We start from the raw sequence: 13931 nt of genomic DNA, 5'->3' as shown, positions 1-13931 counted from the left end.
ATGCACAAGGTGGCATATAGGTCTGGAGTTTGTTTGCAGTGGTAGGTGGCCCTGGTATAACCATTTTCTCTCTCTCTCTCTCTCTCTCTCTGTCTCTCCTTTTCTCCCTCACTCCATTCTCCCCCTCCCAGCCTCTTTTTCTCTGTCTCTCAAATAAATTAAAAAAAAAAAAACTTGGAAAGAAATGCCCATTTATTTTCCTAGCCCATTTGTAAATTGGTTTGTTTGTACTTTTACTATTGAGGGTTTTTTTTTTTAGCTTTTTTTTCTGATTTATTTATTTATTTAAGACAGAGAGAGGGGGAAATAATGGGTGTGCCAGGGCCTCTAACCACTGCAAACAAACTCCAGATGCATGTGCCACCCTGTGTATCTGGCTTACGTGGGATCTGGAGAATCGAACCTGAGTCCTTAGGCTTTGCAGGCAAGTACCTTAACCAGTAAGCCATCTCTCCAGCCTGAGTTTTAAGAGTCTTTATATATTCTGGGTACACATTCTTTTAACTTTTGCAAACTGTTTTCTTCAGTTCTGTAGTTTGTCTTTCTACTTTCTTCTAGTATCCTTTGAAGTACAAGTTTTTTCTTCTACAATTTCCATAGTGTATTTTGTTCATAATCCCCTCCCCTTATGTTACTGTATCTCCCATCCCCCTTCTACTGAACCCCTTCTTTTTTTCAAAGTAGTCATTCTGTTTTGCTGTGAATTTTTGTTGTTGTTTTGATTTGTTTTGTTTTTCAAGGTAGGGTCTCATTCTAGCTCATGGTGACCTGGAATTCACTATGTAGTCTCAAGGTGGCCTCAAACTCATGGCGATCCTCCTACCTCTGCCTTCCAAATGCTGGGATCAAAGGTGTGCGCCACCACGTCCAGCTGCTGTGAGGTTTTTGTCCTCCCTCATTCGTCATGAAATGCTGATGGACCCAGTATTGTGCAGGTTGCGGGGGTGTGACTAACTCCTGTGAGACCATGAATGCAGTGACCACTGCATGTCCAGAAGGCAGCATTCCATGGTACTCCTCCTCACTCTTTAGCGCCTACATTATTTTTTTTTTAATTTTAATTTTATTTATTTAACAGAGAGAGGGAGAGGGAGGGAGAGAGAATGGGCGTGCCAGGGCCTCCAGCCACTGCAAACAAACTCTGGATGCACGTGCTCCCCTGTGCATCTGGCTAACATGGGTCCTGGGGAATCAAACTGGGGTCCTTTGGCTTTGCAGGCAAGTGCCTTAACCTCCAGCCCTAGTGCCTACGTCTTGTCTCTACTGCAGTGCCTCCGAGCCTGAGAGGATGTGGTGGGAACGCCTCCTTTAGTGCATAGCACTGAGCGGTTACTTCTCAGCCCTTCGATGAGTTTTGAGTTGACCCAGTAATCCGTGCCATCTGTAAAAAGAAGCTTCTCTTATCAAAAGTGAGAACAGCACTAATCTGTGGACATAAACACAAATGTTTAGTGGGTAATTTGATGGGTACAACATAGCATTTAACCAAACAATAGTAGTAGCTTCCCTCCCAAGGCCTATGACTTTCCCAGCCATAGGCTTTTGACTAGGTTTTGATACCAAACATGAATTCCTTCCTCTGGAGCAGGCCTCAGGTCCAGTCAGTAATTGGTTGCCCTCATAACAGACATGCCCCAATTGCACCAGCGAACAACTTTTTTAATATGTGTGTGTGTGTGTGTGTGTGTGTGTGCACATGCATGCACACATGGGTACATGCATTTGTTGTGTGTCTGCAGGCATACACCTCAAGTGTTAATGATCAGGGAAGCCACCATCCTCGTTGGAGGCAGGGTCTCCCATGGCCTGGAGCTCACTGGTTAGGCTCCACGCCCCAGCCTGCAAGTCCCAGGGCTTTACCTGTCTCACCTTCCCCATGCTGAGATTACAGGAGTGTACTGTATCATGTCTGGATTTAAGAACAAAAGCAAAGCAGCTCTGGGGGTTGAAGGCAGAGGACTTAGGTTTCCAGAAGACAGGTTCTGTACTGACCGTGCTGCCTCCCCAGCCCCAAAGAAAAAGTACAGGTTTGCTAAAGTCCAGTTCTTATTCCTTGGCAAGACTTATTTTCTATACTATATGTTAGAAATATTTTCATTTTTAAACAATAGAATATTAATAGTAATAACAAAATGAAAAACTGAAAGTACTTAAATCGTACCCTTTGATTTAGTAGCATATAAATTGTTCTATTTTTCATCCAAGCTGATTACAGATTGTTTTTTTTTTTTTTTCCTTTCTGTACTTTTCAAAAGCATATGTTTTGGTACATTAAAATTCGATTATGGGCTGGAGAGATGGCTTAATGGTTAAGGCACTTGCCTGCAAAGCCAAAGGACCCAGGTTTGATTCCGCAGGACCCACGTTAACCAGATGCACAAGGGGGAGCAAGCTTCTGGAGTTCATTTGCAATGGCTGGAGGCCCTGGTGTATCCATTCTCTCTCTCCCCTCCCTCCCTTCCCCCTTACTCCCTCTTCCTCTGTCAAATAAAGTAACATAAATATTTTTTAAAAAAAATAAAATAAAATAAAAAAAGATGCTAAGCCAGGTGTGGTGGCACACATGCCTTTAATCCCAGCACTCGGGAGGCAGAGGTAGGAGGTTCACTGAGTTCCAGGCCACCCTGAACTACACAGCGAATTCCACATCAGCTTGAGCTAGAGTGAGACCCTACCTCGAAAAACCAAAAGAAAAAAAAAATTATAGAACATATATTTTTAAAAATCGTAATATTCCTTTAGGGACTGTGGGTCTATGTGAGTTTTTATCCCAAGGCTTTTTTTTATGACTGCTTCAGTCATTTTGTATTCTTGTTTAATATTTTGCATGCTTCTTGCTCTGGAGAGTTTTTGTTTTTTTTTTAATTATTATTTGCAAGCAAAGAGAGAGAGTAGAGAGGCAGAGGCTAGGTGCACCAGGGCCTCTAGGTGCTGCCAGCGAGCTCCACGTGCACTAGCCACTTTGTGCATCAGGCTTTGTGTGGACACTGGGGAATTGAACTTAAGTTTTGTAATCAAGTGCCTTAACTACTGAGCCATCTCTCCAGCCCCTGGAAAGTTTGAATTAAAAACAAATATTTTATTTTTCTTTATGTATTTGAGAGAGAAGAGAGAGAGAGAGAGAGAATATAGGCGTGCCAGGGCCTCTAGCCACTGTAAATGGACTCCAATTGCATGCACCCTCTTGTGCATTGGGTTCCTAGAGAATCAAACCTGGATCCTTAGACTTTGCAGGCAAGTGCCTTAACCACTAAGCCATCTCTTCAGCCTGAAAGTTTTGAATTTAACAAGGAATTATACTTAAAATCCCAAGTATTACTAACTGAAAGAGGAAGGGTAATATAGGCCTTATTGATACTCTGAACTCTAATATCACATTACTTTTTGGGGTTATTTTAGGGGGGTGTTCGAGGTAGGGTCTCACTCTAGCCTAGGCTGACCTGGAAATCACTATGTAGTCTTAGAGTGGCCTCGAACTCACGGCAATCCTCCTACCTCTGCCTCCCCAGTGCTGGGATTAAAGGCATGTGCCACCACATGCCCTTTTTGTTGTTATTGTTTTTGTTTTTTGAGGTAGGGTCTCACTTTAGCCCAGGCTGAGCTGGAATTCATTATGTAGTCACAAGCTGGCCTCAAACTCACAGAAATCCTCCTTTGCCTCTCAACTGCTATTAAAGGTATGCATCACCATATCCAGCTCATGTTACATTTTTTTTTTAATTTATTTTTACTTTTTACTCTTTAGAGAGCACCAGGGACCCAGCCACTGCAATGGACCTCCAGACGCTTGCACCACCTAGTGGGCATGTGCCACCTTGCGCTTACCTCACCTTTAGCATATGGCTCACATGGGATCTGGAAAGTCGAATCTGGGTCTTTAGGCTTTGCAGGCAAGTGTCTTAACCACTAAGCCATCTCTCCAGCCCTCATATTAGATTTTTTAAAAAATCCCTTAAAATTTTATTTGTGAGGAGATGACTCGGCGGTTAAAGGTGCTTTTTGGCAAAGCCTTACGGCCTAGGTTTGATTCCCCAGTACTCACACGAAGCATGCATCTAGAGTTCATTTGCAGTAGCAGGAGGCCCTGATGTGCCATATTGTCATTCCTTCATATTCTCTTCTCTGTCTCATGTAGATAAATCAGTAACTTGAAATTATTTACTTATTTGACAGAGAAAGAGGGAGAAATGGAGAGAATGGGCGCGCCAGGGCCTCCAGCTACTGCAGACAAACTCTAGATGCATGCTCCCCCTTATGCATCTGGCTAACGTGGGTTCTGGGGAATTGAACCTGGTCCTTTGGCTTTGCAGGCAAGCAACCTTAACTTCTAAGCCATCCCTCCAACCCTCAATATTTTTTTTAAAGTTCTGTTTGGAGCTGGAGGGCATAATGGTTAAGGTGCTTTCCTGTGAAGCCTACGGACCCATGTTTGACTCTCCAGGTCCCACGTAAGTCAGACACACGGAGATGCAAGCGAGCAAGGTTGCACACACATCTAGCATTTAATTACAGTGGCTCGAGACCCTGATGTGCCAATTCTTTCTCTCTCATAAAGGCATGTGCCACCATGGCCAGGAAAAAAAGACAAAAAAACCTTTTGTTTGTATGTTCATGTGTGCACACATACAGGGTCTTTCACTGCTGTAATTGAATGCCCATTTCCTCTGGCTTTATGTGGGTAGCTGGAGAATTTAACTGCAGAGCCACCTCCCCAGCTCATATTACTTAAAAAAAAAACTTTTCTTGTCTGTTTGATTTTTGTTTTTCGATATAGGGTCTCACTCGAGCTCAGGCTGACCTGGAATTCACTTTGTAGTCTCAGGGTGGCCTTGAACTCACGGCGATCCTCCTACCTCTGCCTTCGAGTGCTGGGATTAAAGATGTGCGCCACCATGCACAGCTACTTTTTAAAAAGTAGCTGTGCATGGTGGCACACACCTTTAATCCCAGCACTCGAAGGCAGAGGTAGGAGGATCGCCGTGAGTTCAAGGCCACCCTGAGACTACAAAGTGAATTCCAGGTCAGCCTGAGCTCGAGTGAGACCCTACCTCAAAACAACAACAACAACAACAATTATTTATTTGAGGGCAGGAGAAAGAGACAGAGACAGAGACAGAGACAGAGAGAGAGAGAGAGAGAGAGAGAGAGAGAGAGAAAGGGAGGGAGAATGGTGGCACACCAGGACCTTCAGCTGCTGCAAACAAACTCCAGACACATGTGCTACCTTGTGCATCTGGCTTACATGGGTCCTGGGCAATCAATCCTGGGTCCTTTGGTTTTGTAGACAAGAACCTTAAGTGCTCGCCATCTCTCCAGCCCTCGTTTACGTTTTAAACAGCTGCCTATAGTCATCTCCTAGTCCTTTTCAGACTGAATGGCTGTAGCCCATGTGGAAATGAAAGGTGGTAGATTAATCAACCTTCCTGCCCTTTCCAACAGGTTTGGCAGATCCCAGAAAATGGACTCACCCTTTCGCTGACTGAACCTGTGGTGATTTTAGAAGGCCACTCAAAGAGAGTTGGCATTGTGGCCTGGCATCCGACAGCCCGCAACGTGCTTCTTAGCGCAGGTAGGAGCTGAGCAGCGTGCTCCCCTTGCCTTAGCATCTGTGGCCCTGGGTGGAGGGAGCAAGCTGGGCGGTGTGCAGCGTGAAGCTGTGCACTAGCAAACCACAGCGAGACACACTTCAGCACATTGCACACGCTTGTTGGTGTATACACTTGACACGTGGCCTGCTTCCTTCCCTTTGTGGTGCGCTGTGGTCTTCTTTGTGTGCCGCTATGTGTTTCCTGCAGTATTGTAGAGACTCCATGATACATGTGGGTGTGCCTCAGCTCATTTATTCAGCCTCCCGTTTCTGGACATTGATTCTGTTTCAGACTCTTGCCTGTTAAACAGCGCTGTAACGAACCCGAGGGTTTTCAGTCGTAGTGTGCTTACTGGTTTCTCACTGGTGTGTTTTCCAGGTTTATTTCCCAGGAGTCTTTTTTCTTTGCCCCAAATTTAGTTTCTTTTCTTTCTTAAAAGTGATACAATCATGGAAAATGTTAATAAAAATTGTGAAAAGAGAGAAAAAAAAAAGTGGTAACAAAAAGCCAGGCATGGTGGCACACACATTTAATCCCAGCACTTGGGAGGCTAAGGTAGGAGACTCACTGTGAGTTCAATCTATTGAGAGAGAGAGAATGAACAGGTGTGCCAGGCCCTCTTGCCACTACAAATAAACTCCAGACACATGTGCTTGCTACTTTATGCATCTGCTTTACATGGGTACTGGGGAATCGAACCCCAGGCCAGCAAGCTTTGCAAGCAAGCACCTCTAACTGCTATGCTGTCTTTCCAGCCCAATAATACTGGTTTATTAGACAAAAACAATACTGATGTTGGTGGTAGGATTTTTCAGGGTGTTTGCCTTTACCAGTAAAAAAGAGGCAGATCAGATTTTAACCAGGAGTAGAGAAGATGTTTATGATGTATGCTGAGTGATAAAAATTTAAACCCAGCTGGGCATGGTAGTGCATGTTTTTAATCCCAGCACTTGGGAGGCAGAGATAGGAGGATCGCTGTGAGTTCGAGGCCACCCTGAGACTACATAGTGAATTCCAGGTCAGCCTGGGCTAGAGTAAGACCCTACCTCAACCCCCCCCCCAAAAAAAAATTTAACCCAGGTAATCTACTGAAAAAGGACACTATAGAATATTGATTTCCATAATCACCTTTAACCATTCTTGGGAACCCATCTGGTGGTGGAAACTAGTCGGGGAGGTGAACTGCATTGTGCACGAGCCTCTTCCCGCTTGCTTGCCACATGTAGTCCGCCAGCAGACTCCAATTCTTCCTGTCCTGCCAGGGCACATGAAGGAGCATGGGTGGCTGATGTTTCTGTTTTATGACTCTAACCCAACCATGTGGCTGCAGCTCCCTGTCTGCCTCTGCCTCTGTCTCTGTGGAGCCAGATGGGTGAATTCCACCGGAGTGTGGCTTCCACTCCCTCTGATATTGTACAGGGGTTTTCCGTAAATCTGCTTCTAATCCTTAGTTATCTGAAGCACGCACAGCATTGTGAATGGCGAGGGCAAGAATGCACCTGGAGGGTCCCTTCCTTCCCTATTTCCTTTTCCTGAACTAATATCTGGGAAGCAGCCCAGCATGCCTGACTAGCTGGGCTTCCGCTAAGGAAGGCGGGGTTGCAGTTGAGGTGACAGTTGTCAGCCTCTCTGAGGATCACTTCTGAGGGCGTGATTGTGGTCTGGTCTTCTCAACGTGGCCAAGCCACTCCTGACCTATTTTTCCCCCTCTTTCAAAGATACAGATCTTACAAGCACGCAGGCCAATCTTTGCATTTCCCTTTTAACATTGTAATTGATCGCACTTTGATATACCAAGTGGTCTCAGGGCATTGCTGATTTGAATACTCTGCCACCCTTTCCAAAGTTCCTTAGGAAAAGAAATAAGCCATATTTATTCTAATGCTTATTTTATTAAAAAGGAAATTAGGAGATGAATGAGGTGGCACACTCCTTTAATCCCAGCTCTCAGGAGGCAGAGGTAAGAGGATCACTATGCGTTTGAAGCTAGCCTAAGACTACAGAGTGAATTCTGGGTCAGCCTGAGCTGGAGTGAGACCCTACCTTGAAAAAACAATTTTTTTCTTTTAATTGGAAATCACCTAGGTCCACTAGCCTAGTTAACCAAAAATAATAATAATAATAAAAAATTTTAAAAAGGCTAGAGAGATGGCTCCTCAGTTAAGGCGCTTTCCCATAATGCCCAACTATTGGAGTTAAGTTCCCCAGTCACCATGTAAAACCAGATGTACAAAGTGGCACCTATGTCTGGAGTCCATCTGCTGTGGCAGAAGGCCCTGGTGTGCACATACGTACATTCTCTTTCCCTCTCTCTCGCTTTCTCTCACAGATAAACAACAAAACAGGATTCTGCTTTGTAGTTCTATGTTTTACGTTACTGATAGTTCCCTGTGAGCCTAAACTCAGCAAGCTGTGGGCTTCCTTTGGCAGTGTTCTGACACACACATCTTTTTCCAGTGGGTGGACAGACCCGTCACCAGAAGCTTTCTCCCCATTCATGTGTGTGCTCTCAGGGCTTGGGCATGTAAGCCTCCCACAGGGTGTATGGGTGTGTGTAATGTCCTGGGGGCTTGATTTTGCTCCTTGCAGGCTGTGATAATGCCATCATCATCTGGAATGTGGGCACAGGGGAAGCCCTTATCAACATGGACGATATGCATGCAGACATGATTTACAACGTGAGCTGGAACCGCAACGGTAGTCTGATCTGTACAGCCTCCAAGGACAAGAAAGTGAGAGTCATCGATCCCAGGAAACAGGAGATCGTGGCTGTGAGTACCAGCGTAGCCGCCACGCCGTGGGAGCTGTGACCCCTGCCATCGCGGTGGGCACAGTGTTGTCTGTGGGGCCTTGCTGAGGGCAGGTGCCCGTGGAACAGGGGAAGGCTTTCTTAGCCAGTGACCCATGACCCACGTCTGACCCTTCTCTCCAGAGTCCCCATTTCCAGCCTTGACTCAACTCTCCTGTCTCACTTAGTGGCCATTTTTTCATGAAAAAGCACTTTTCGTCCCTCTGGGTCCTGCCGTCAGCGTAGTTTCTGCCACTGAGCCTCACTCGGCACAGTCAGCTCTGTGGCGCTCGGTGGGCATCCAGTCAGGTCTTTGGCGAGGGCTGAGAGCCCAGGGGTGCAGTCCACGACGCCCCGCCTCAGCCCCCCCTGCGCTCCGGAGACGTGCTGGGGCTGGGCAGCGTGGGCCCTGCAGGGTGGAGGGCGGTCGAGGTGCGCGCCTGTGCGGCACGGCGGCCTGTCCAGCCTGCATTCAGAGCGCCCTTCGTCGTGCCCTGCGGCGCGTGTGAGGCGGCAGGAACGAGGCCTGTGCTTCACCCCGGCAGTGCCCGGGAGGAGGGAGGCTGTTGAGTCAGATCCCAGTGCTGCCGCCTGCGATGAGCTGGGGACCCTGACCTCGTTTCCTCGTGGGGAAGGAGGGGCCCATGTTGCCGCCCGAGTGTGTGAAATGTGCCTCTGCTTGCTCTCCTCCCGCAGGAGAAGGAGAAAGCACACGAGGGAGCCAGGCCCATGCGAGCCATCTTCCTGGCTGATGGCAACGTCTTCACCACCGGCTTCAGCCGGATGAGCGAGCGGCAGCTGGCACTCTGGAACCCGGTAGGCCCATCCCCAGCCTTCCTGCCCTCTCGCCAGCCTCTTTGGGTTCTGAGCGCGCCTCTGGGTTGGTAAGAGGTGTGGTTCTCAGTGTGGCTTCCAAGCTCCCGCTGTCTGGCCCTGGAGGCGAAGCTCTCATCCTCATGAAGGCTTACGGGAAAAGCGCCTCAAAAACGCGCTCGCGGGACTCCAAGGAGTCCGCCGGCCGCTCCTTACGAGCTGCGCGAAGTGGGGTAGGTGAGGGGAGGCAGCTCTGCACGGTCACATCTCAGGCACACCGGGATCAGTGGCGTAAATCAAAGTAGTCCTGCTGCAGAAAGTGTGTGTTTATATCAAGCCTAAGTGGAGGGAAATCCTCAGCTGTGGTGTGCGTATGTGCGTGTGCATGTGTGCGTGCGTGTATGAAGTAGTCCACAGTGCAGTTCTTCCTGCCACCTGCTAGGCTGGGTGGAATTAGAGAATGCAGGGTGATTTCTGTGTTCTTTATGCAAATTTATACATTTATTTTTTTATTTTTCCGGTTTTTCGAGGTAGGGTCTCGCTCTAGCCAGGCTGACGCACAGCCATCCTACCTCTGCCTCCCAAGTGCTGCCACCATGCCTGGCTATTTTCTTTTTTAAGGATCAATTTTCTTATTATAAAATAAGAGGTAGGATTGCTGTGAATCCAAGGCCACCCTGAGATGACAGAGAATTCCATGTCAGCCTGGGCTAGAGCGAGACCCTACCTCGAAAAAACGGAAAAAAAAAAGAAAAGAAAATATTTGGGGATTGGAGAGAGATGACTTAAGTTAAGGCATGCTTGCCTGCAAAGCCCAAGGACCCAGGTTTGATTCCCTAGTGTCCACATAAGCCAGATGCACAAGGTGGCATATGCACCTGCGGTTTGTTTGAGGTGGCTCGAGGCCCTGCCGTGCCCATTCTCGTTCATTCTCTCTCTTTTGTTCTTTCAAGGTAGGGTCTCACTGTAGCCCAGGCTGACCTTAAATTCACTCTGTAGTATCAGGCTGGCCTTGAACTGGTGATCCTCCTATATCTCTGCCTCCCGAGTACTGGGATTAAAAGTGTACTCCACCATACCTGGCTTAAAATAAGAAAATTTGTGTGTGTGTGTGTGTGTGTGTGTGTGTTTGTGTGTGCGCGCGTGTGTGTGTGTGTGTGTGTGTGTGTGCGCGTGATGGTTGGTTGGTTGTTTTTTGAGGTAGGGTCTCACTCCAGTTAAGGCTGACCTGGAATTCACTAACTATGTAGTCTCAGGGTGGCCCCTAACTCATGGCAATCCTCCTACCTCTACCTCCCATGTGCCGGGATTAAAGGCCTGTACCACCATGCCTGGCTCAAAATATATTTTTTAAATATTTTATTTATTTAGAGAGAATGAATGAGCACTCCAGGGCCTCTAGCCACTGCAAACGAATCAGCCACCTTGTGCTTCTGGCTTATATGGGTACTGAGGAATCAAACCTGAGTTCTAAGGCTTTGCAAGTGAGCACCTTAATCACTAAGCCATCTCTTCAGCCCTAAAATAATTTTTAAAAAAGAAAATCTAAAGCCTAGCGTGGTGGTGCATGCCTGTAATTCCAGCACTTGGGAGGCAGACGTAGGAGGATCGCCATCAGTTCAAGGCCACCCTGAGATTACATAGAGAATTCCAGGTCAGCCTGGACTAGAGTGAGACCCTACCTCAAGAAAAAAAAAAAATCTAGCCTGGTGTGGTGGCACTTACCATGAGTTCAAAACCAGCTTGAAACTACATAGTAAATTCCAGGTCAGTCTGGACTAGAATGGAAACCCTGCCTCGAAAAACAGAAATTTTAAAAGTCTTAAAAAAAAAAAAAGGAAAGCTCGGAGAGATGGCTTGGCAGTAAGGTGCTTACCTGTGAAGCCTAAGGACCCAGATTCGACTCCCCAGAACCCACGTAAGCCAGATGTATAAGGTGATGGACATATTTGGAATTCATTTACAGTGGCTAAGGCCCTGGTGGCACCAGTTTTGGTTGTTTTTTTTTTTTTTTTTCTCAAAAAAAAAATCTTTTCAAAAGATAGTTGGGGCTGTGGAGATAGCTCAGTGATTAAAGGCATTTGCTTGCAAAGCCTGACGGCATGGGTTTGATTCCCTAGTACCCAAGTAAAGCCAGATGAACAAAGTGGTACATGCATCTGGAGTTCTCTTGCAATGGCAAGAGGTCCTTGTGTGCCCATTCTCTCTCTCTACAAATAAATAAAAACATTTTTTAAAACAGAAAATAGTCACAAAGGAGAAGGGCTGTCTTGTCTTTGTCATGGAATCATGCTGTCATTTGTATTAATTGTGGACAGATAACAATAGTCAATGAGCTTGATCTCTATGGTTTTTTGTTTGTTTGTTTGTTTGGTTTTTTGCGGTAGGGTTTCACACTAGCCCATACTGACCTGAAACTCATTCTGTAGTCTCAGGATTGCCTCAAACTCATGGCGATCTTCTTACTTCTGCTTCTCGAGTGCTGGGATTAAAGGCGTGCACCATACACCCGGCTGTCTATGGTTCTTTAAATTTTTTTGTTGTTGTTTATATTTATTTATTTGAGAGTGACAGACAGACAGAGAAAGAGAGGGCATGCTAGGGCTTCCAGCCACTGTAAATGAACTCCAGAAGTATGTGCCACCTTGTGCATCTGGCTTACATGGGTTCTGGGGAATGAAGCCTCGAACTGGGATCCTTAGGCTTCACAGGCAAGTGCTTAACTGCTAAGCCATCTCTCCAGCCCTCTATGGTTTTTGTAATCTACAAAGATTATATTTGTATTGTTTAAACTTTAGATTATTCTAGGAAAATGGCTCACTTAATTAAAGAACATATAATGTCCCCTACCTTGAAAAACAAACAAACAACAAAAAAAAGGCGAGCGTGGTGGCACACACTTTTAATCCCAGTACCTGGGAGGCGGAGATAGATGAGTTCGAGGCCACCCTGAGGCTACATATAGTAAATTTCAGGTCAGCCTGAGCTACCTTGAAAAACCAATATATATTTTATATGTGTGTCTCTCTCTATATATTTACAAGAATTCATCTTTTAAGATGTATACGTGTGTGTGTGTGTGTGTGTGTGTGTGTATACATATATACATATATATATGTTTTATTTATTTTCAGAAAAATATGCAGGAACCAATTGCTCTTCATGAAATGGACACTAGCAATGGCGTGTTGCTGCCTTTCTATGACCCTGACACGAGCGTCATCTACTTATGCGGAAAGGTGAGCAGTGCTCTTGAGGTTCGATGGTAAGCTGACCTTGGAGGGGACCCAGAGATTTAGGGGGTGAGCAATGTATTGTAGCGTTTCTAAACTTGGCTCATTTATGTCCGTGCAGGTCTTTAGCTGCAATAAGAGCAGGAAGTTGGGGTGGGCTTTGGGTGTTGAGCCTTTGCAGTGGCGACCTGCCACGTGCAGTGCTTTGATCAGCCAATGCCATCTTTTTCCTTCAGTGCTGAGGACCAAACTCACTCCCCTGCGTACAGGGCAACACTGTCCCAACCCCGTCATTGCTTTTGGCCAAAGCGTACCCGCAGCATGCCAATCAACATGTACATACAAGTGCATACACTCCACATACCACACATACGATACACACACAAAATAAAACAAGCCAGGCATGGTGGCTCACACCTTTAATCCTAGCACTTGGGAGGCAGCAGTAGGTGGATCACCTGGAGTCCGAGGCTAGCCTGAGACTACATAGCGGATTCCAGGTCAGCCTGAGCCTAGAGCAAGATCTTGCCTGAAAAAATAAAAAAATTAGATAAAAAACAAAACAAAAAACCAGGGCTGTTGCTGGCCATGGTGGCCCATGCTTGTAATCTGTCATCTGAGAGGTAGTGGCAGGAGAATCAGGAGTCCAAGGCCAACCTCTATAAGACCCTACCTCAAAAAGCCAAAAACTGGGAGGGAGTTCTTGATGATGTTCCTAAACCTTCAACCCTGTGCGGGGGCAAGGGGGTGACTCAAGCCTGTTAGGGAGCCCCGTGCTCAGGGGTGACTACTTTTCATGGTCGGCTGAGCTAGTGCAGAGCTGCTTTGCATGTTTTAGGTCAGTTTCTAAGAATTAGAGATCTTGTCTGTTTCCTCGAAGTCACTGGTGCAGATGTTAATAGCTGTGAAGTATATGCTATGCCTCACTGTTGCTGTCCCAGGCAGCAGCAAAACCATGAGCATTGCCCAGAGAGTTTTGACATGAGGGAAAACTGTTTAGGATAGGTGGGAAATGACTCGTATGTTTACCTTCTTTTCTACTAATTGAGATCTTCATATCATTGAAACTAATGGAAATTGAGAAGAAGGAGCCTTGTTAGAACATAATGCCAACTAGCACTTGTGTGCACACACATGTCCATCTGTCCATCTGTCCATGTCCTCTCAGACTGGGTGGCCTTCCCTCTTCACGTTATCAGTCACACATAGACTACTGTCTGTCTCAGGCAGAACGATCATGGTAAACAAGATGGCCATAGCACTGCACTCTGCAGTGAAGGGTGCTGCTCATGACAACTGGTGTTTCCTAGAGAAGACGCCCCTTGGGTCACCCTCTGGTTGCTTGCTGTTCATGTGCTTGTGTCTGAGCAGTGCTCCCTGGCCAGAGAGTGAGCCCTTAGATTGGGGCTGGTGCTTGTTGTACGCAGTTTCACGAGGCCGGGATGAACATCCAAGCCAGGCACAGGTTGGGGGAGGGATTTATCAAGCTTTCAGACCGCGGAGAGGTGA

General features: G+C 46.5%; 1 protein-coding gene across 2 annotated transcripts in view; it reads left to right on the top strand.

The window, feature by feature from the left end:
* Coro1c (coronin 1C) overlaps positions 1-13931 on the top strand; it is a 91622-nt gene that overhangs the window by 69873 nt on the left and 7818 nt on the right. For both annotated transcript variants that reach the window (XM_045132637.1, XM_045132638.1), the window contains exons 4-7: positions 5440-5569; positions 8178-8359; positions 9073-9192; positions 12324-12428. In XM_045132637.1, the coding sequence (XP_044988572.1) occupies positions 5440-5569; positions 8178-8359; positions 9073-9192; positions 12324-12428 (537 nt within the window). The remainder of the gene's footprint in view (positions 1-5439; positions 5570-8177; positions 8360-9072; positions 9193-12323; positions 12429-13931) is intronic.

The sequence above is a fragment of the Jaculus jaculus genome, chromosome 13 (genome assembly GCF_020740685.1).
Source record: "Jaculus jaculus isolate mJacJac1 chromosome 13, mJacJac1.mat.Y.cur, whole genome shotgun sequence".
NCBI lineage: Eukaryota > Metazoa > Chordata > Mammalia > Rodentia > Dipodidae > Jaculus > Jaculus jaculus.
Note: the sequence above shows the minus strand (reverse complement) of the source record. Positions and strands in the feature narration are given on the sequence as shown.